This window comes from Ranitomeya variabilis, chromosome 5 (assembly GCF_051348905.1).
Source record: "Ranitomeya variabilis isolate aRanVar5 chromosome 5, aRanVar5.hap1, whole genome shotgun sequence".
NCBI classification, from domain to species: Eukaryota; Metazoa; Chordata; class Amphibia; order Anura; family Dendrobatidae; genus Ranitomeya; species Ranitomeya variabilis.
In genome coordinates, this window is record NC_135236.1 from 371,290,375 (window position 1) to 371,313,692 (window position 23,318).

At 45.9% G+C, this 23,318-nt stretch overlaps 1 protein-coding gene across 2 annotated transcripts in view; it reads left to right on the plus strand.

The window, feature by feature from the left end:
* POT1 (protection of telomeres 1) overlaps positions 1-23,318 on the plus strand; it is a 134,152-nt gene that overhangs the window by 62,600 nt on the left and 48,234 nt on the right. For both annotated transcript variants that reach the window (XM_077264928.1, XM_077264929.1), the window contains exons 6-10: positions 7,957-8,126; positions 9,395-9,465; positions 12,247-12,303; positions 14,048-14,204; positions 18,016-18,221. In XM_077264928.1, the coding sequence (XP_077121043.1) occupies positions 7,957-8,126; positions 9,395-9,465; positions 12,247-12,303; positions 14,048-14,204; positions 18,016-18,221 (661 nt within the window). The remainder of the gene's footprint in view (positions 1-7,956; positions 8,127-9,394; positions 9,466-12,246; positions 12,304-14,047; positions 14,205-18,015; positions 18,222-23,318) is intronic.

Below are 23,318 nucleotides of genomic sequence, written 5' to 3' on the forward strand. Positions count from 1 at the left end.
TTTTTTCCGATGATTGGGAGTCTCATGTGAAACAGGTCAGGATGGTATTTCAGATCCTTCGTGATAATGCTTTGTTTGTGAAGGGGTCTAAGTGTCTCTTTGGAGTGCAGAAGGTTTCTTTTTTGGGCTTCATTTTTTCTCCCTCATCTATAGAGATGGATCCGGTTAAGGTTCAGGCCATTCATGATTGGATTCAACCCACATCCGTGAAGAGCCTTCAGAAATTTTTGGGCTTTGCTAATTTTTATCGCCGTTTCATTGCTAACTTCTCCAGTGTGGTTAAGCCCCTGACCGATTTGACGAAGAAGGGCGCTGATGTGATGAATTGGTCCTCTGTGGCTGTCTCTGCCTTTCAGGAGCTTAAACGCCGTTTTACTTCTGCCCCGGTGTTGTGTCAGCCAGATGTTTCTCTTCCGTTTCAGGTTGAGGTTGACGCTTCTGAGATTGGGGCAGGGGCCTTTTTGTCTCAGAGGAATTCTGATGGTTCCTTGATGAAACCGTGTGCCTTCTTTTCCCGTAAGTTTTCGCCTGCTGAACGCAATTATGATGTCGGCAATCGTGAGTTGTTGGCTATGAAGTGGGCGTTTGAGGAATGGCGACATTGGCTTGAGGGAGCCAAGCACCGTATTGTGGTCTTGACCGATCATAAAAATCTGATTTACCTCAAATCTGCCAAACGGTTGAATCCTAGACAGGCTCGATGGTCTCTGTTTTTCTCCCGTTTTGATTTTGTGGTTTCGTATCTTCCGGGTTCTAATAATATTAAGGCTGATGCACTCTCTAGGAGTTTTTTGCCTGATTCTCCTGAGGTATTTGAGCCGGTCGGCATTCTGAAGGAAGGGGTGGTCCTTTCTGCCATTTCCCCTGATTTGCGACGGGTTCTGCAGGAATTTCAGGCTGACAAACCTGACCGCTGTCCAGTGGGGAAACTGTTTGTTCCTGATAGATGGACTAGTAGAGTGATTTCTGAGGTTCATTGTTCTGTGTTGGCTGGCCATCCTGGTATTTTTGGTACCAGAGATTTGGTTGGTAGGTCCTTTTGGTGGCCTTCTTTGTCGCGTGATGTGCGTTCTTTTGTGCAGTCCTGTGGGACTTGTGCGTGGGCCAAGCCTTGTTGTTCCCGTGCTAGTGGGTTGCTTTTGCCTTTGCCGGTCCCTGAGAGGCCCTGGACGCATATTTCTATGGATTTTATTTCAGATCTTCCGGTTTCCCAGAGGATGTCGGTTATCTGGGTGGTTTGTGACCGGTTTTCTAAGATGGTTTATTTGGTGCCTTTGCCTAAATTGCCTTCCTCTTCTGATTTGGTTCCGTTGTTTTTTCAGCATGTGGTTCGTTTGCATGGTATTCCGGAGAATATTGTGTCTGACAGAGGTTCCCAGTTTGTTTCTAGGTTTTGGCGGGCCTTTTGTGCTAGGCTGGGCATTGATTTGTCTTTTTCTTCCGCATTTCATCCTCAGACAAATGGCCAGACCGAGCGAACTAATCAGACTTTGGAAACTTATTTGAGATGCTTTGTGTCTGCAGATCAGGATGATTGGGTGGCTTTCTTCCCATTGGCCGAGTTTGCCCTTAATAATCGGGCTAGTTCGGCTACCTTGGTTTCGCCCTTCTTTTGTCATTTTGGTTTTCATCCTCGTTTTTCTTCGGGGCAAGTTGAACCTTCTGATTGTCCTGGTGTGGATTCTGTGATTGACAGGTTGCAGCAGATTTGGGCTCATGTGGTGGACAATTTGGTGTTGTCTCAGGAGGAGGCTCAGCGTTTTGCTAACCGTCGTCGGTGTGTTGGTTCCCGGCTTCGGGTTGGGGATTTGGTCTGGTTGTCTTCCCGTCATGTTCCTATGAAGGTTTCTTCCCCTAAGTTTAAGCCTCGGTTTATTGGTCCTTATAGGATTTCTTAGATTATCGATCCGGTGTCTTTTCGTTTGGCCCTTCCGGCCTCTTTTGCCATCCATAATGTTTTCCATAGATCTTTATTGCGGAAATATGTGGTGCTCGTTGTTCCCTCTGTTGATCCTCCTGCTCCTGTGTTGGTTGATGGGGAGTTGGAGTATGTGGTTGAGAAGATTTTGGATTCTCGCTTTTCGAGGCGGAGGCTTCAGTACCTTGTCAAATGGAAGGGTTATGGCCAGGAGGATAATTCTTGGGTTTTTGCCTCTGATGTCCATGCTGCTGATTTGGTCCGTGCCTTTCATCTGGCTCGTCCTGATCGGCCTGGGGGCTCTGGTGAGGGTTCGGTGACCCCTCTTCAAGGGGGGGTACTGTTGTGAATTCTGCTCTTGGGCTCCCTCCGGTGGTTGTTGGTGGTAGTGCAGTTGTCTTGGGTTTGTAATCCGGGCAGGTGTTTCTGCTGATTGCAGCTCTATTAGGTATTCAGGTGTGCAGGCTCCATGAGTCAGTGCCAGTTGTCCATTGTACTTGGAGGGATTGCATCTCTCTCTGGCTCCTCATGCCATGCTGCCAATTCAGATAAGATAAGTGTCTGGTTTTTTGTCTCTGTGCACACATGCAGTGTGCTTTGCAATTCAGTGCAATTTATTGTGTTTTTGCCCAGCTTAGAGTTTGTTTGGATTTTTCAGTCATGCTCGATTCTCAGGAGATGCAGATATACTTTCTATGTCTTTAGTTAGATGTGGAATATTTGTATTATCTGCTGTGGATATTTTTAGGATTTTAATACTGACCGCTTAGAATTCTGTCCTATCCTTTTCTATTTAGCTAGAAGTGCCTCTTTTGCTAAATTCTGTTTTTCTGCCTGCGTGTGTCTTTCCTCTTATACTCACAGTCAATATTTGTGGGGGGCTGTCTATCCTTTGGGGTTCTGCTCTGAGGCAAGATAGAATTCCCATTTCCATCTATAGGGGTATTTAGTTCTCCGGCTGTGTCGAGGTGTCTAGGACGTGTTAGGTACATCCCACGGCTACTTCTAGTTGCGGTGTTAGTTTAGGGTTTGCGGTCAGTACAGGTACCACCTACTCCTGAGAAAGTCTCTCATGCGGCTCCACGGTCACCAGATCATAACACCCCAGCCCCTCCTGTGACGTATTTGCCCCAGCCCCTTCTGTGATGCATGTACCCGAGCCCCTCCTGTGACGTATGTGCCCCCAGCCCCTCCTGTGATGCATGTGCCCCCAGCCCCTCCTGTGATGCATGTGCCCCCAGCCCCTCCTGTGATGCATGTGCCCCCAGCCCCTCCTGTGATGCATGTGCCCCCAGCCCCTCCTGTGACGCATGTGCCCCCAGCCCCTCCTGTGATGCATGTGCCCCCAGCCCCTCCTGTGATGCATGTGCCCCCAGCCCCTCCTGTGATGCATGTGCCCCCAGCCCCTCCTGTGATGCATGTGACCCCAGCCCCTCCTGTGATGCATGTGACCCCAGCCCCTCTCTTATGTAATGTAAATAGAGCAGTCTCTGTGTCTCCTATGTGATGTATATACTGCAGATCTCCCACTGCTTGAGCTCCGTACCTATAATGTGAGGAGATCTGCCGTGTAATATACACTTGTGGGCAAACCTTAGTGCTGCAGGTTATTTTCAGAATTCTTTGCAAAGAGTTGACTGCACTCCAGACCGACTCAAACCTGGAAATGTATATACTAAGTGTAAGCTGTGACTGATGCCTAACAGTGGCATCCAACGCCCATATGCTAGGATGTTATGTTTTTAGTTCATGTTGACATATCCATTTAACACATACCGTACTTGTGACAAATACTATACAGGCACTTCTATACCCATAGGTTTCCATAGTTAAAAAAGAAGTTAATTAATGTATACATTTAATGTAAACTTTTTGACTGGCCTCAATGGGATGTATTAGGCTACTGGAGCGATATACACAGGTTTCATATTTGTATTGATAGCTTTCCTGGTGGAAAAGAGCTTTAATCTAGAAGCGTTTCTATGTTCTATTATGCTCGGACTATTGTCTTTTTCCTGATTCTGGTATTTTTAGTTTTTATGTGCACTATTACGGTGTGTTTTATGTGAAGTATCCAGAATCTTGTCCTAACTTCTATGTATTTCGATGCTTTCTGCATGTATTTGCCAGCATTTTTGTAACTCATGTTGACTTGTAACCATTTTCAGAAGTCACGTGAGACCATGCTGCCCCTCTGTGGCTTATCGTGTTTGGTTGAACATGAACCATGATAGACTTTCTGGCCTTTAGAACTGTTGGGCACACATTTTAAAACCATCACATTTGGTTTTCCAAAATGTTAATAAATACACAAATAACTATTTCGAAACCAGATGCAAATGTGTCTAACTCCTAAAGTCTATTATATATTTCTTTTCTATATAAAAGTTTCTTCTTGTCATGTGAAAAACTCTATGAACCTTCAGATATTGGGTTAATCTGCAGGTTAATAGCGTTCTGATCCTTTCCGGTTCCCACACTTTGAGTCTCGCTGCCGATAGGAATGTAACTATATTTCCCCCGGCAGTGTTTGGGTGTCAATCACTGGGTGGCGGTGGCACAGGTTCAGTCAGCGCTCTGTGTATACAGAGTGGCGGGAGTAACTGCGCCCCTGACACTGACACCCGACCTTTATGCTTATCCTGCTATCAGTCGGTGCCCCGTCACACTCTGTACACAGAGCGGACACTGAACCCGCGCCGGCGCCTCCCCAGTGACTGGAAACCAAAGTCTTCCAGGAGGAATAAAGTTCCTTTCCTCCTGTCAGCGGGGCTCAAAGTGCGGGCATCGGTCAGGTTTAGAACGCTATTAGCCTGCAGATTAACCCTATGTCTGTAGCTTAATAGCGTTTTTTTCCTAACGTGACCGGGTCCCTTTAAGAGCAATGTTCCCTGTCTCAATTCTGGTCCTTCGGTAAAGTGGCGTCTTAGGGTACTGTCACACTCTGCAACTTTCCAACGATCACGACCAGCGATACGACCTGGCCGGGATCGTTGGAAAGTCGTTGTGTGGTCGCTGGGGAGCTGTCACACAGACCGCTCTCCAGCGACCAACGATGCCGAGGTCCCGGGTAAACATCGGGTTACTAAGCGCAGGGCCGCGCTTGGTAACCCGATGTTTACCGTGGTTACCAGCGTAAAAGTAAAAAAAAAAACCCGTACATACTCACATTCCGGTGTCCTTCAGGTCCCTTGCCGTCTGCTTCCCGCTCTGACTGAGTGCCGCCGTAAAGTGAAAGCAGATCACAGCGGTGACGTCACCGCTGTGATCTGCTCTTACTTTCCGGCCGGGAGTCAGTCAAAGCGGGAAGCAGACGGCAAGGGACCTGAAGGACACCGGAATGTGAGTATGTACGGTTTTTTTTTTTTTACTTTTACGCTGGTAACCACGGTAAACATCGGGTTACTAAGCACGGCCCTGCGCTTAGTAACCCAATGTTTACCCTGGTTACAAGCGAACGCATCGCTGGATCGCTGTCACACACAACGATCCAGCGATGACAGCGGGAGATCCAGCGACGAAATAAAGCTTCAAACGATCTGCTACGACGTACGATTCTCAGCAGGGTCCCTGATCGCTGCTGCGTGTCAGACACAGCGATATCGTATGGATATCCCTAGAACGTCACGGATCGTACTGTCGTAGCGACAAAAGTGCCACTGTGTGACAGTACCCTTATACTGTTAACTGCAAATGATTACATTCAATGTTGGAAAATTGTTAACCTGCTGCAGCTCAGGAAACTCATCTTTTTGTTTAGATAATCACAAACCTATTTTGTGCTCGGTGTGCTCCTATGCTGCCAATATATATATAGACGGTTTCAGCTTGTACCTGCTAATAAGCTGATAATTCTGATGGTGATTACAAGATTGGAAACAAAGCAGGAGAGAATTCTTATATCCTACATAAGCTTCAGAAGGAGCACTATGGAAGAAAACTGAGGCTTGCAGCTATTCTAGGCTGCACTGGGAAAATGAAAGCTACATTTCCCTGGGCTGGATGCATGACAACAATTGGTGACAACCGCAGACTTTCATCATCCTGAATGATCAGCTTTTGGCACTTCGAGATCCTCCTTGCCACGAATGCGTGAGCTGTGTTATTGCTGTGCAGTCATCGACCTGCTTCTATACAGCTTCTGCTGCGCATCAATTAATATCTCTATTTTCAACTTTAAGACCTATGTGATTTATGGAAGCTGCGTAGAAAGCAAAACATTGGTTAAAGTGATCGAAACAAAAAATGGATTGCGCACTTTTTCTTACTTTTTTATTTAAAGCAATTTTTTTCAGGCGAGTAACAGGAAAAGACTTAAGTCCCTGTCACACTAAGCAAGGTCGCTAGCGAGATCGCTGCTGAGTCACAAGTTTTGTGACGCAACAGCGACCTCAGTAGCGATCTCGCTATGTTTGACACGTAGCAGCGACCAGGCCCCTGCTGTGAGATCGCTGGTCGTGTCGGAATGGCCTGGACCTTTTTTTGATCGTTGAGGTCCCGCTGGGTAGCACACATCGCTGTGTTTGACACCTTACCAACGACCTCGTTGACTACAACGTCACACAGGACGTCCCTCATCGAGGTCTGAACAGGGTCACAATGACATCGTTGTACAGGTCGCCGCATCGCTGCTGCGTCGTTGGGAAGATCTCACTGTTTGACATCTCACCAGCGACCACATAGCGACGCAGCAACGATCCCTGACAGGTCATATCGTTGTCGGGATCGCTTTAGCGTCGCTAAGTGTGACTTGGCCTTTAGAATTCTAGCTTTAGGCTACTTTCACACTTGCGTCGTGTGACGTCTGTCACAATGTGTCGTTTTGGGGGAAAAAATGGATCCTGCAAATGTGCCCGCAGGATGCGTTTTTTGCCCATAGACTTGTATTGCCGACGGATCGCGACGGATGGCCACACGTCGCGTCCGTCGTGCACTGGATGCGTCGTATTTTGGCGGACCGTCAGCACGAAAAAATGTTCAAGTGAATGTTTTTTTCGTCTGTCGCGTTTGCCATTTCCGACCGCACATGCGCGGCCGTAACTCCACCCCCTCCTCCCCGGACTTCAGAATGGGCAGTGGATGCGTTGAAAAACTGCATCCGCTGCCCACGTCGTGCCAAATTTTCACAACGTGCATCGGTACGTCACGCCGACGCTTAGCGACGGACCCGTACCGATGCAAGTGTGAAAGAAGCCTTAAAGGGGTGGTCCGAAACACAAATAAGTTTTCATCCTAAATGTCTATCTATTTAATCAATTTTCTAATAGACTTTAATTTTTAAAAAAGTCCCTACTATTCCCTCACTAGCAATCTAACTTATTTATTTTTTAGCACCGGTATTTGCTTTTTGGTGATACTTTGAGAATCCCAGTGCATGCTGGGATACTCAAACAAAGAACCATCAGAGACTGGGACCACTGCCGCAGTCTCATCCCAGTTCCTGAAACGAAGCATCATCCGTGACCATGATGGTGCTGGGCTAGTCTTTGCTCTACTGAACATGCATCGCTTGTCAATTGCAACATGTGCACAGTAGATTCTTGTCACTGTGCAATATACACAGTGACAGTGTGCTCTCTTATTGGCTCGCTTTAGAAGCAATGACTCAGCAACAGAGCGCACTGTCAGTGAGCTTTGTATGAAGAATATCCTGCGTGCAGAGACAAGCACCGCCCCCCGAAAGTGACATAATTCCTCCAGGTCCACCTATCAGCTGTCTGTCAATATACAGTGTATATAGAAAGCTGCTAATCATTGGTGGGGATGGGGTTACAGCATTAAGATCTCAGGCAGAATTAGTTTTTTCTACTTTAGATCCATCATAACTGTTGCACCCAGTAAAGGAAGTGATACATTGCCGGAATTGGGGGCTCTGCATCATACTGCTGTCAGATCACATAGCAAAAACCTGCTGACAGATTCCCTTTAACCCTTCAAATCATTTTGTTTGTTGACTGTGTCCAGTGTTTACCATATAATATTTTTACCTGGTATTTATCCTAAACCAATGTGCAGTATTGCAACTTTTCATATTTCAGATTAGAAGTTACGTTGTTATTCAGAATATACATGCAAAATTACACAGTGCAGCTAATGTAATCCAAGGACATGATACATATGTGGAATTTCACCTTCATGGGGGAACAGGTTATGGACGAGGAATTTCAGTGCCCCCAGAAGATGATTCAGATGTTAAAGAACTACAAAAGTGAGTCCAAAATAATTGCTATCTTTTATTTGGCTAGTTCACCAGGCCATTCTATTTCTAATTCCATCTAGTAAAAAAGCTAATAAAGTACTGATGTGTGCTAATTACCTACCAGCCTGCAATATTCTAATGGTGTTTCCATATGATTGTGTTACATAAGGTCCAAGCTTGTTTCTGATATTGAAAGGATTTTACATCCGAAGGTGCCATCTAGTGATGAGCGAATATACTCGTTACTCGAGATTTTCCGTCCTCCGAGAATTTTTTAGTGCTCGGAGATTTCGTTTTCTTCGCCGCAGCTGAATGATTTACATCTGTTAGCCAGCATAAGTACATGTGGGGATTCCCTAGCAACCAGGCAACCCCCACATGTACTTATGCTGGCTAATAGATGTAAATCATTCAGCTAAAATATTCGGAGGACACCCGAGCGTGCTCGAGAAATCTCGAGTAACGAGTATATTCGCTCATCACTAATGCCATCCTTTGCCCATAGGGGGTCCATTTTGTATTAACGGATGACTCTGACTAGTGCCTCAGACGAATGCCATCTGTCAGCTAAATGCCACCCTTAGGCTCCCATGATGAGAAAAATGTGTTTGTTTTAAAGTACTTTTATTTTTTACTGGAAGGTGCAAGAATTGATCAATTTTCTATCCTTTATGCTGTCCATTTGAGTGACTGAGACACTGATTCCGGTGAGTCCCATATTACCCGCCGCTGCTAGCTGTCAATCAGCAGGGGGAGCCACAGCGCATGAATATCAGAGTCTCAGCAGTGCACACGTAATGGAAAGGATTCCAGTGCTGCCAGAGATAGCCAGGGCTATGAAACTGGTTGCACACTACTACTACCTCCATCATTTCTGAGGGGAGCATAAGCTGATTTTCTTTCTTTAAAATCATTTTTGTAATTGGTTTTCAATAAAAGTTTTGCTCCCTTTGACTAGAAGTTACAAACTCTCTTATCAGAGCTCTCTGATGGATTCTCTATTAACCCATTCTGCAGCCTGCAATAGAGTGCAATAAAAAGGCTATGGAAGGCAAACGGTGCAACATTTTCAATGAAATCCAACTGCAAAATGGATTTTTAGCCCAAAATGCATGTATGCAAAAAACTCTCTCAAAGGTAGACCACTCCTTTATTGTGTCTTTGTATCTTGGAAGGTCCTGATGTAACACCCATATTTCCATTGCTTCTGAGCGGTTCTTCTGATATGTTATGATAAATGTGTATCCATTGTTGATCTTTTGTTTGTTTCATGTAAGGGTCCTGGATGCTGTGGATCTGAAAGAGACCCAACCTCTGTTTGAAGCAAGCACATCAGATAGCCAATTAGGTATGTCTGATTTTTTTTTGGCGATTACTGATTTAATTTGAAAGGTAAAGCTTGCAGCCCCAGCACTGCTGCCCCTGTCTTTCCCACCAGTCACTGATAACTGCGATGACATGGTTCGACCACACGGGATCACTGCAGCCAGTCACTGGCCTTAGTGGTACATCGTTATGCCACAAGACACTTTTTATATCCCGGCAGTGATTGTGCGGCCACTGCTTCTTCTACATGCCATTTATATGAGCATGTAGATCATAGAAAGCTGAATACAATGATACTTTGATATCTGTGATCAGATATCTAATTCCATAGAAATCCATGTTTTTATATGTAAACTAGATGGCAGCCCGATTTTAAAGAATCGGGAGTCTAGAATCCATATATACTTTATTTATTCAAATGTAAGAATAATACAATTAATAAATAATAGTAAGAAAGAACAAAAAATGGCTGCACTCACCAGCTCTTGACAATTCTTGACAGTACGGCACATTTCTGATTGGTCGCTCGCGGCAGGCGGCAACCAATCAGAAAAGTGCCGCGCACTACGAAGGCATATATCTTTGTCCACCCTGAGCGGGTGTAGGACGCTGGTGACGTCACTTATCTCCGGACATTATCTCCGGACAAAGCCACGGAAGTTGGCACAAATTGCCGGAAGTAGTATTCTAGGCAATTATATATTAGATTTTAATGTTATCAGTGTTTACCTTTGAACGTTTATATTGTATTGTCCTGTCACCAGCCATGTGTACGATTATCGGCCGAAAGCCTCTCTGGAACCAATAATCACCCCATGTAAAGGTATCTTTATAAGTTAAAGATTCAGAATACTATGACTTTTATCATATCCTGAACAGTCAAGTTTTTTATGAACCGTTAAGGTTTTCTGGTTGAAGTAAAAAAAACTCAGTGTTTACAGTTTGAAACCATAAAATGTTGAAAAATTATGTCATTCTTGAGTATATCACTCAATGGTGCTCATAAACGTGTCAAATTTGATCTATAATATACTTTAATATACGTTACTTTAATCTTTAATATACTTAAGAACAGGGCCCCAGACATCACACAGGGGGTCTGAAACACCGCACAGTGGTCCAAAATATCGCTGTGCTCTGCCTGGGGCCCCATATGCTGCCTGGGGCCCCGTGCTCTGCCTGGGGCCCCTGTGCTCTGCCTGGGGCCCCTGTGCTCTGCCTGGGGCCACTGTGCTCTGCCTGGGGCCCCATATGCTGCCTGGGGCCCCTGTGCTCTGCCTGGGGCCCCATATGCTGCCTGGGGCCCCTGTGCTCTGCCTGAGGCCCCATAGGCTGCCTGGGGCCCCTGTGCTCTACCTGGGACCACTGTGCTCTGCCTGGGGCCCCATATGCTGCCTGGGGCCCCTGTGCTCTGCCTGGGGCCCCATGTTCTGCCTGGGGCCCCATGTTCTGCCTGGGGCCACTGTGCTCTGCCTGGGGCCCCATAGGCTGCCTGGGGCCCCTGTGCTCTGCCTGGGACCACTGTGCTCTGCTTGGGGCCCCATATGCTGCCTGGGGCCCCATATGCTGCCTGGGGCCCCTGTGCTCTGCCTGGGGCCCCTGTGCTCTGCCTGGGGCCCCATATGCTGCCTGGGGCCCCTGTGCTCTGCCTGGGGCCCCATAGGCTGCCTGGGGCCCCTGTGCTCTGCCTGGGACCACTGTGCTCTGCCTGGGGCCCCATATGCTGCCTGGGGCCCCTGTGCTCTGCCTGGGGCCACTGTGCTCTGCCTGGGGCCCCATATGCTGCCTGGGGCCCCTGTGCTCTGCCTGGGTGTAGGACACTGGTGACGTCACTTATCTCCGGACATTAGCTCCGGACATTATCTCCGGACATTAGCTCCGGACATTAGCTCCGGAAGTTGGCACAAATTGCAGGAAGTAGTATTCTAGGCAATTATATATTAGGTGAGCCTTTAAGATCTATGGCTCAGGCACAGATCTCAAGAATCTTTCTCCAATGGTTATTTTTAATAAGAGAATCTTTGGCGCAGCATCGGAGGGCATGCTATTGAGACTAGGGGAACAAGAATGCCGCTGATCTGAATTGTCAATCAGTCAGAACCCTCCGCAAGCCAGAAGCAGAAAGCTGGGAAAGTGTACTCCTGAAGCTAAATAATGAGAGCAATGCTTTAAGGGGTTAAATGGAGCCTGTCCACTTGGAAATGCTGTGCAATCTCTCGGCAGCATGTTACAGCAGGGGACTAGATGAACAGATTGATGTAAAGTTTTCTGGAAAAAATAAAACCTATAAAGTAAAACTATTTTACTTCCGTAAATTCCTGTTTTTGTTGACTCAGCAGTCATATGGGAGAATTTAATCTGTGATCGCCAGCTAGCTCTGCATGCACACTTATACAGCAGAGACTGTAGGCCCGCCCACTTGCCCGATAAGTCCAGAATGAATAGGGATTTCATTGCATAAATTACAAGTTATACGGAATACTATTATGTCCGTGCCAGAATATAGTTTAAAAAAATTAAAGTTTATGACTTAACAAAATCCTATCCATTGCCTTTTGTTACCTCCCGTTCCCCCACATAGTACAGGTGTGCTTGCCATGTAAAATTGGTCTGAGGTTATTGGCCAAGAAGGGGTGCCGAATGGAAAAATGGTTTGTTTTATCCAGGAATAATGTGGGCTGTGTGTGTCAACTGGAAATATTTCCCTTGTGGTAAACCAAGTATGTTTAATGAGATTGCGAGCAGTATGGAGGACTGGTGGTCATATCATACCTTTCTTCCCTTTCTTTTATCTTGCATGCAGGTCAGATGTCGGCGCCCTTTGATGCTCTGGAGAGACGCCAGCAGCTTTCTGTGACAGGTAGAAAACCATTAATGGATCTGAAGATCACAGTGAGGAAAGCTTCCTGCACAGCGGGTTGTGTAGTTATCTGAAATGAGCTGTTCTCCTGTTGTAGGGCTCATATCAAACAACCATAGACTGTAGATGAAGGAAAGGAATATTCGGAGAGTGTGAAAACAAATAAGACTCCTTTTTCATAGATCTATCTTGACTAAGAGCATGTTATTTTGTCATAGAATGTTTCTTTTTTTATATAGTGGTCACGAACGGTGTAAAAGAAATGTATTCAATCTTAAAGTTAAAGAAACAAACAAAAGTGAGATCCTCTTATGCAGTTCCTTCATTTCTGAAGGCCGTTTATTCTGCAAACCTCAGCTTTTTCATTTGCTAGCTGGAAGTTTTCATTGTCTGCCATGTCATTGTCATAGTGATGCTGTCGCTAAGTCATGGTCACTGTTTCTACGAGCCTGAAAGCTCACTTCACATTTGCACCACTCCTCTTAGTACGCTCCTACACATTGCTTGATATCAAACATCCTTTAAAAGGGACCTATAATTTCAAGTACATTTTCAGAATAAGATATGAACATGAGGAACTCTATTTCTGGCCATTTATGTGACTTTTATTCAGCATTTTTCATCAGTATTCCTCTATGCAGGCTCTATCTAATTTGCAGTTGACGCTGAGCTAGTAAGTGGAGACTTCCTGTTGTAATTTCTCTCATTCATTAAAAACACACATGTATTCCTACTTTTTATCTTTGATAGCACATAGGCAGAAGTAGCAGCATGGAGGAAACCATTCTGCAGTAGTGAGAAGTGTAACTGGGAATCCATCTCTGGCTTCTCACTCCGCTTTTCTCTCTTCCTCTCTGCTCTAGTTTAATAGGCTGTGTAACCTGAATTCATACTGTGCTGGCAGTCTTTTTGTTTGGAGCAATTCAGATTTCGGAGTGAATGGTGAGGGCAGAAGACACGGGAGTGGGAGAAGTGGCTCATAAGAGGAGAAAGAATTAGATTACTTCAATAAGATATACCGTAGTACAAATAGATTCGCTGGTACTATTGATATTTGCAAAGTTGGTGAAAGTACACTTCCCATTTAAGATACTGTATCACATTTAAAGTAACCATCGTCTTCGTTTTTATTTCATAATCCAATAATACACTTTCAAATAAGCAACTTTGTAATATATCTTATCAGAGAGGTCAGCTTCTTTCTCTGCTGGGACCGATCATTCAGTCTCAAAATTCTCAATTCATGGGTAAAATCTGTGTTCAGTGAAGACGTATTTTTCCATTGCTGAGACAGGAGATGTGACTTCTAAGATTCTTTGTAGATGAGGGGCGTGAGGAGCTCTGTGACTAGCTCTTTCCTCCTATACTCGGCATAGAATGTTTCTCTGATAAGATATATTACAAAGTTGATTATTTTCATGTCTACTATTGATTTATGAAATAAAAAAAATAAAACAAGTGTTAGACTTTAAGTCATGTTATCAAAAAGAATTTTAGCAAATCCACAGCCTCGAATCTGCTACACATTATGCATATTTTAACATAAAAATCCTAACATTGCGGTTGTAAAATTTGTCATAAAGGATTTGGCTTGGTAAAAGATGCACATTGTAGCCTTAGAAGTGATAGAATAATGCTGTCTTCACTCCAATCAGGAGAGGAGTATAGATGTGAACTACTGCAGGAAATGAAGTATGATTTCTACCATTGAATTTTTGGGTTTGCAATGTCATTTTTTTTGTAGTACTTCCTGCTTATCAACAATGGCGGATAACCTCTCTTGCCAATATCATTAAAAGCAAGGCTCCTCAGAAGTTTCGGATCAGAGCAAGACTAAGAAGTTTTCTACCTCAGCACCTGTGTCAGTCCCTGAAGCTTCACTGCTCTAAATGTAATTCATTGTAAGTATTGTATTTGTAAGTATGCAAACAAGTTAAGGAGGAAGTAGGGGGCAAATGGAAAGAGGACAGCTGACTTAGCATAATTGTTGAAATAATACCTATGTGGTCCACTTCTAACTCTCTATACCCCATAAAACACATATTCTTATATTAGCCAAGTATCCGTGCTTACTGGTACAGTAGAGATGACTCACTTCTGGACCTCCGGGAGAACGTAGCTGGTCAAAATACTACCTGCCAGATTCTTGTTTCCGCTAACATCAGGAGACAGACTGCAGAAGCTAGTGTTAATGATATTGTTTAGCCTTCTTAAGCTATTGTACCTAGTTAAAAAGTGGTATGGCAGTAAATCTACCTATACTTTGAGGTTGGGGAGGTAAGTGCTTATCAATATTCAGGTAAAGTTATTGCTCACCCCTTTGGATTTACAGTTGTGTGAAAAAGTGTTTGCCCCTTTCTGATTTCCTATTCTTTTGTATGTTTGTCACCCTTAAATGTTTCTGATCAACAAACAAAATTAAGTATTAGATAAAGATAACACAAGTACACACAAAATGCAGTTTTAAATGAAGGTTCTTTATTATTAAGGGGAAAAGAAATCCAAACCTACAGGGCCCTGTGTGAAAAAGTGATTGCCCCTAAACCTAATAACTGGTTGGGCCGCCCTTAGCAGCAACAGCTGCAATCAAGTGTTTGCCAATTATCGCAATGAGTTTTTTTTTACAACGTTCAGGAGGAATTTGGGTCCACTCATCTTTGCAGAATTGTAATTCAGCCACATTGGAGGGTTTTCGAGTAAGAACTGCCACTCTACTTGTTTTTATTAAGCCATTCAGAGGTGGACTTGCTGGTGTGTTTCAGCTCATTGTCCTGCTGCATTTCAGGTTGAGGTCATGAACAGATGGCTGGACATTTTTCTTCAGGTTTTTTTTGGTAGACAGCAGAATAATAATCTTTATTAATAATCTTTATTTTTATATAGCGCTAACATATTCCGCAGTGCTTTACTGTTTGCACACATTATCATCACTGTCGCCGATAGAGCTCACAATCTAAATACCCTATCAGTATGTCTTTGGAATGTGGGAGGAAACCGGAGTGCCCGGAGGAAACCCACGCAAACACGGAGAGAACATACAAACTCTTTGCAGATGTTGTCCTTGGTGGGGTTTGAACCCAGGACTCCAGCGCTGCAAGGCTGCTGTGCTATCCACTGCGCCATCGTGCCGCCCCAGAATTTATTGTTCCATTTACCACAGAAAGTCTTCCAGGTCCTGAACCCGCAAAATAGCCTCACAACATCACACTACCACCATATCTTACTGTTGGTATGATGTTCCTTTTCTGAAATGCTGTGTTATTTCTGCGCCAGATGTTATGGGACATACACTTTTCAAAAAGTTCAACTTTTGTCTCATTAGTCCACAGACTATTCTCCCAAAAGTTTTGGGGATCGTCAAGATATTTTCTGACAAAACTGAAACAAGCCTTTGTTCTTATTCCTTAGCAGTAGTTTTCATCTTGGAACTCTACTATGCAGGCCATTTTTGCCCAGTCTTTCTTACCGTGGAGTCATGAACTCTGACCTTAACTGAGGCAAGTGAGACCTGCAGTTAATTGGATGATATTGTGAGGTCTTTTATGACGCTCTTTGGGTAAGCTTGGTGGGCCGACCACTCCTGGGAAGGTTTATCTCTGTTCCATGTTTTCACCATTTGTGGATAATAGTTCTCACTGTGGTTTGCTGGCGTCCCAAAGCTTGAGATATGGCTTTATTACCTTTTCCAGACTGATAGATCTCAATTACTTTGTTTCTCATTTGTTCCTGAATTTCTTTATATTTCAACATGATATCTAGCTTTTAAGGATCTTTTTGTTTACTTCACTTTGTCAGGCAGGTCCTATTTAAGTGATTTCTAGATTGAGAATAGGTGTGTCAGTAATGAGGCCTGGGTGTGGCTAGGGAATTTGAATTCTACTTCCCAAAGATGTGATAAACCACAGTTAAGGTACCTTCACGCTAAACGACTTTGCAACGATAGCGATCCGTGACGTTGCAGCGTCCTGGGTAGTGATATCGTTGTGTTTGACACGCAGCAGCGATCAGGATCCTGCTGTGATATCGCTGGTCGTTGCTGAAAGTTCAGAACTTTATTTGGTCGTCAGATCGGCGTGTATCGTCGTGTTTGACACCAAAAGCAACGATGCCAGCAATGTTTTACAAAGGTAACCAGGGTAAATATCGGGTTACTAAGTGCAGGGCCGCGCTTAGTAACCCAATATTTACCCTGGTTACCATTGTAAAAGTAAAAAGAACAAACAGTACATACTCACCTTCTGCTGTCTGTCACACGTCCCTCGCCGTCTGCTTCCCGCACTGACTGTGAGCGCCGGCCGTAAAGTGAAAGCAGAGCACAGCGGTGACGTCACCGCTGTGCTGTGCCTTACGGCCGGCACTCAGTCAGTGCAGGAAGCAGACGGCAAGGGGACGTTACGGACACCGGAATGTAAGTATGTACTGTTTGGTTTCTTTTCACATTTACACTGGTAACCAGGGTAAACATCGGGTTACTAAGCGCGGCCCTGCGCTTAGTAACCCGATGTTTACCCTGGTTACCCGGGGACTTCGGCATAGTTGGTCGCTGGAGAGCTGTCTGTGTGACAGCTCTCCAGCGACCACACAGCGACGCTGCAGCGATCGGCATCGTCTGTATCGCTGCAGCGTCGCTTAGTGTGAAGGTACCTTTAGTTTATGTTTTTTTTGGGGGGAGGGGGCGGCAATCTGTTTTTGCACACACAGCCATGTAGGTTTGGATTTCTTTTATCCTTAATAATAAAGACCTTCATTTATAAACAGCGTTTTGTCTTTACTTGTGTTACATTTGTTTGGTGATCTCAAACAAAGTTAAGTATTAGACATTCAGTTGAGACAAACCTGCAAAAGAATAGGAAATCAGGAAGTGGGAAAGTAATTTCTCACACAACTGTACATTCTGTAGACTGTCATTAATGGGCCTTGCCAGATGACAATGTCTGTTGGCACACAGCAGTCAGAGACCACTCCTGCCGGTGATTCAGCTGCTTTCATTGATATCAGGTTTGTTTCTGCTCTTTTTTTTTTTTTTTTTAAATACATTCCCTTTTATACTCCCACACTTTTTCAGTTGTATCTTCTCATTGTGGTTTAGTCCTGATGATGAGGTTTGTAAACCTTGAAATGCATTGACAATAAACCATATTCATGCTTCACCTTCGTGTGTGATTGTATCTCTTAACCTTTGGCAGCGCGGACTTTGAGCCTCCATATTTGTTTTTTATTGCATTGATATCACGTCAGAGCAGCACCTTCTCTTCCGCTGTGCTCTGTTGATAGGTTGTGACTGCCGTTGTCATGCTGATGATAGCCAATGGCTAACTGCAGCAGTCACGCTCCATCAGAAGAAGAGCTGCTCTGTTGTCGTGGAGCAGCTGAATTACCGGCAGGAACGGTTGGCCTCAGATACAACAGCAAAGCATTTCCTCAAAGGCCCATAGTAAAAAAAAATTAAAACATAAAAAAACAGTCCTGAAAAAGCACTTTAAGTATTAAAATATAATAATTATACAATGTGCATAGTAAAATAGAAGAAATAGAAAAATATTCTTAGTTGGTTAGAGGAACTTTAAGAAAAAAAACCCCAAAGTGAACATGTATAGTTCATTCTCTGTTTTAGTTATTGTGAAACTCCACATTAATTCTGTTCATTTTCTGATTATTATTTTTGGCTGTTTGTCAGCATAAGTTCCCTCTATTGCATCTCCTCATTTTTAGGCTGGATGCTCCTGATGAACACAGCCTAAACAACATTTTTGAAGATCGCTTTAATGGAAGTCCAAACACAAATACTCCAAGTACGCCTTGGTATCAGTCAGCATCATGGAAAATGGGAAATCTTGATGACCGGGCTGTAGCTATTCATTTTGTAAAGAAATGTGATATTCTACAAAGTCCAGAAGATTCTCTAATCATGGTCGAAGGTAAGAATCAAGTATTGAAAGCGTAGCCTGTAGTTCACAATAGTAGCCACTGGGTGGCAGCATTATCACATGTAAAAATTCTATTCTGTTAGTTGGCTTTACAAAAGTGTTGATTCCTACAAAAGGATAATTCACTGATTTCATTTATTTTTCTTTTTGGAACTTTTTATTCAATATTTCTTGAGCATTAGGATGGATTGTATTCCTTTTATCAGCATAAATTACCAGTCTTAAATTCCAGTAACTTTACTGAACAGAGCCTTCTTTAGATTATAGAATTACAGGAATTAACGATTTGTTTGACTGTACTATATGAAATGATAATGATAACTAGTGTTGAGCGATACTTTCCGATATCGGAAAGTATCGGTATCGGAAAGTATCGGCCGATACCGTCAAAATATCGGATCCAATCCGATACCGATACCCGATCCCAATGCAACTCAATGGGACGAAAATATCGGAATTAAAATAAACCCTTTATACACTTGTAGGTTCATTCTACATGAAGGAAAACAACTAAGAATAATGTAGGATGTATTGGGGGACGTGGCGGAGACATTAAAGGCACAGAGGTTTAGCCCAATGTAATAGAATAGCAGGATTTTTTTTTTTTTGGATGACGTTCGGCGTTAGAAAGAATTTGACTATGTTAATTTTTTTTTTTTTTTTATGCCACATATTGATGTTTCACTACTTCAACGCCCTTCACCTTCTTTTTTTCTTCTCCCACGCTTTCTTCTTCATTATCCTCATCATCAGCTTCTTTGACATCAACTTCTTCACCTTATTCATCTTCTTCTTCATCTTCTACCTATTATTTTTTGGGTTACATTGTTCATATTCTTTTTATTTTACTATTATCTTCATCATATTCTACTTCTTCATCATATTCTTATTTGTGACAGGCATTCCTGTAGTTGTTATCTATAAAAGTTTGAAGATTACACCTTCCGTTCTGCCTGTCACAAAACAGTTACATTTGTCCGCGTTCAGTTTGGCCTGCAGCATCAGGCTTTATCCAGGGGCACCACGAGGAGGAACGGACTCACCCCCATACACTGCTTAGTCTTCTTCTGCTTATAATTTAGATAATATTTTTTGCTCTGATATTTAGTGTTATGCTTAATGTTCTTCTGCTCTTTGTTCTGAAGCCTCTTGTTCTTCTGCTTCTCGGTCTTCCAGGTCGTCGTCGTCTCCAGGGTCGTCGTCTCCAGGGTTGTCGTCTCCCGGGTCATCGTCATCGGGGTGGTCTTCAGGGTCGTCGTCTCCGGGGTCGTCGTCATCACGGTGGTCTTCAGGGTCATCGTCTCCAGGGTCGTCGTCATCACGGTGGTTGTCGTCTCTGGTGTCGTCGTCATCTTAGGGGTGTTCTTCCGGGTCATCGTGTTTAGTCTCTTGAACTTGGAAATGTAGCAGAAGGTACAAGAAGGCTGAGAAAATGCCGAGAACCAGCTGATGGAACTGGAACTCGGATGGCTACCCAAAGGTCCAAGAGCCAATGGAACTACCGAGGACCAGCTGACGTTACTGGAACCCGGTTACTAAGCAGGAGGTACCCGTGCCTGAAAGCACTACCAAGGACCACCTGACGTTGGTGGAACTCGGATACCCAGAGGGAGGCACCTAAGCCAAAGGCTCTGCCCGGAACCAGCTGACGGTACTGGAACCAGGATGGGGAGCAGAAGGTACAAGAGCAAAAGACAGTGCCGAGAACCAGCTGACGGTGCTGGAACCCGGATGGGTAGCCGAAGGTCCAAGAGCCAATGGAACTACCGAGGACCAGCTGACGTTACTGGAACCCGGTTACTAAGCAGGAGGTACCCGTGCCTGAAAGCACTACCAAGGACCACCTGACGTTGGTGGAACTCGGATACCCAGAGGGAGGCACCTAAGCCAAAGGCTCTGCCCGGAACCAGCTGACGGTACTGGAACCAGGATGGGGAGCAGAAGGTACAAGAGCAAGTGTCTGCGTGGCTTTTGCAGGACACGATGCCGGCTGCACAGCAGGGGAACAGCTGGCGGTGCTGAACCCCACTGACACATTGGCGAGGTGTTTTTCTCTGTGCAGCTAGCAGTACCGGGCCCCAACTGGCGGTGTTGGAGCCCGGGGTCAGCAGGAGGAGGAGAGGGAGCAGAGTGTAGGCCGAAGCCTGCACTGGCGGCAGCTTTGGGTCTGTTGTGCCTGCGTGGCTGTTGCAGGACACGTTGCCGGCTGCACAGCAGGGGAACAGCTGGCGGTGCTGAACCCCACTGACACATTGGCGAGGTGTTTTTCTCTGTGCAGCTAGCAGTACCGGGCCCCAACTGGCGGTGTTGGAGCCCGGGCTCTGCAGGGGGAGCAGAGTGTAGGCCGAAGCCTAATCGAACCAATTTCAAAGGTAACCTTTAACCCCCCCTCAGGGGTTACAAAGTAGAAGAGCCACAGCTTATGCAGCAGTAGTGGTGCACAAGTCAAAGGTTGCTCTTTTAATTTGGCTCCTTGCACACGCTGAATGGAACACGTATAACATTTAGCCCTTTATACAGTCAAACTGTGTTGGAGGCGCGAGTTCCCTTTGTAATGAGACGCAGCACAGATGTCAAGAATCCCACCTTGGTGCTGGGTGCAGCCTCCTGAGCGTTGTTATTTGCTGTACAGGAGTCTGCGCTGTCGTGTTATCCCCTGGCCTAGCGCTGTTAGCGCTGCCCATCTTCTGACCTCATTTAATGTTGGCTGGTGCGGTTCGCGATGCCCATGAATCACAGCCCCGCAGTGTATTGACATAGTTAAAACACTGCGGGGCTGGGATTCATGGCCTGGCGCAGTACATATGTTCGCCTCTCGCTTGGGTTCTTACACCTGCTTCAGACTATGTGGCGTCAGCTGATCCCTTATCGCATGCCACGGCCATGAAGCCGCACAGTCTGAAGAAGGCGGAAGGAGATGAGGGACAGGCGAACTGATGCACTGCTCATGCCCATCAAACACACCCTCGCACTCCCAAGAAATAAGACACCGAGGGGCGTTGTGTGGGTCAGGGCGGCCGCAGAGGCGCAGGCAGCCAAACAATGATGCCAGAAGACGGGCAGCGCTACCAAGGGGGTTGCAGCGTGTCATTACAAAGGAAAGTCACACCACCGGGACGGTTAAATGGTCACACAGAGGACACATTTTAGACGTGTTTTCCGTTCCACATGTGCGAGGAGAATACGTTTATGAGCCACCTTGCACACATGCAGCATTACCGCTGTACAAGGTGGCCTTAAAAACGTACAAACGCCTGGGGGAGGGGGGACAGGTTCCCTTCAATTTCAGTTCTGGTGTCTGCGTGGCTTTTGCAGGACACGATGCCGGCTGCACAGCAGGGGAACAGCTGGCGGTGCTGAACCCCACTGACACATTGGCGAGGTGTTTTTCTCTGTGCAGCTAGCAGTACCGGGCCCCAACTGGCGGTGTTGGAGCCCGGGGTCAGCAGGAGGAGGAGAGGGAGCAGAGTGTAGGCTGAAGCCTGCACTGGCGGCAGCTTTGGGTCTGTTGTGCCTGCGTGGCTGTTGCAGGACACGTTGCCGGCTGCACAGCAGGGGAACAGCTGGCGGTGCTGAACCCCACTGACACATTGGCGAGGTGTTTTTCTCTGTGCAGCTAGCAGTACCGGGCCCCAACTGGCGGTGTTGGAGCCCGGGCTCTGCAGGGGGAGCAGAGTGTAGGCCGAAGCCTAATCGAACCAATTTCAAAGGTAACCTTTAACCCCCCCTCAGGGGTTACAAAGTAGAAGAGCCACAGCTTATGCAGCAGTAGTGGTGCACAAGTCAAAGGTTGCTCTTTTAATTTGGCTCCTTGCACACGCTGAATGGAACACGTATAACATTTAGCCCTTTATACAGTCAAACTGTGTTGGAGGCGCGAGTTCCCTTTGTAATGAGACGCAGCACAGATGTCAAGAATCCCACCTTGGTGCTGGGTGCAGCCTCCTGAGCGTTGTTATTTGCTGTACAGGAGTCTGCGCTGTCGTGTTATCCCCTGGCCTAGCGCTGTTAGCGCTGCCCATCTTCTGACCTCATTTAATGTTGGCTGGTGCGGTTCGCGATGCCCATGAATCACAGCCCCGCAGTGTATTGACATAGTTAAAACACTGCGGGGCTGGGATTTATGGCCTGGCGCAGTACATATGTTCGCCTCTCGCTTGGGTTCTTACACCTGCTTCAGACTATGTGGCGTCAGCTGATCCCTTATCGCATGCCACGGCCATGAAGCCGCACAGTCTGAAGAAGGCGGAAGGAGATGAGGGACAGGCGAACTGATGCACTGCTCATGCCCATCAAACACACCCTCGCACTCCCAAGAAATAAGACACCGAGGGGCGTTGTGTGGGTCAGGGCGGCCGCAGAGGCGCAGGCAGCCAAACAATGATGCCAGAAGACGGGCAGCGCTACCAAGGGGGTTGCAGCGTGTCATTACAAAGGAAAGTCACACCACCGGGACGGTTAATTGGTCACACAGAGGACACATTTTAGACGTGTTTTCCGTTCCACATGTGCGAGGAGAATACGTTTATGAGCCACCTTGCACACATGCAGCATTACCGCTGTACAAGGTGGCCTTAAAAACGTACAAACGCCTGGGGGAGGGGGGACAGGTTCCCTTCAATTTCAGTTCTGGTGTCTGCGTGGCTTTTGCAGGACACGATGCCGGCTGCACAGCAGGGGAACAGCTGGCGGTGCTGAACCCCACTGACACATTGGCGAGGTGTTTTTCTCTGTGCAGCTAGCAGTACCGGGCCCCAACTGGCGGTGTTGGAGCCCGGGGTCAGCAGGAGGAGGAGAGGGAGCAGAGTGTAGGCCGAAGCCTGCACTGGCGGCAGCTTTGGGTCTGTTGTGCCTGCGTGGCTGTTGCAGGACACGTTGCCGGCTGCACAGCAGGGGAACAGCTGGCGGTGCTGAACCCCACTGACACATTGGCGAGGTGTTTTTCTCTGTGCAGCTAGCAGTACCGGGCCCCAACTGGCGGTGTTGGAGCCCGGGCTCTGCAGGGGGAGCAGAGTGTAGGCCGAAGCCTAATCGAACCAATTTCAAAGGTAACCTTTAACCCCCCCTCAGGGGTTACAAAGTAGAAGA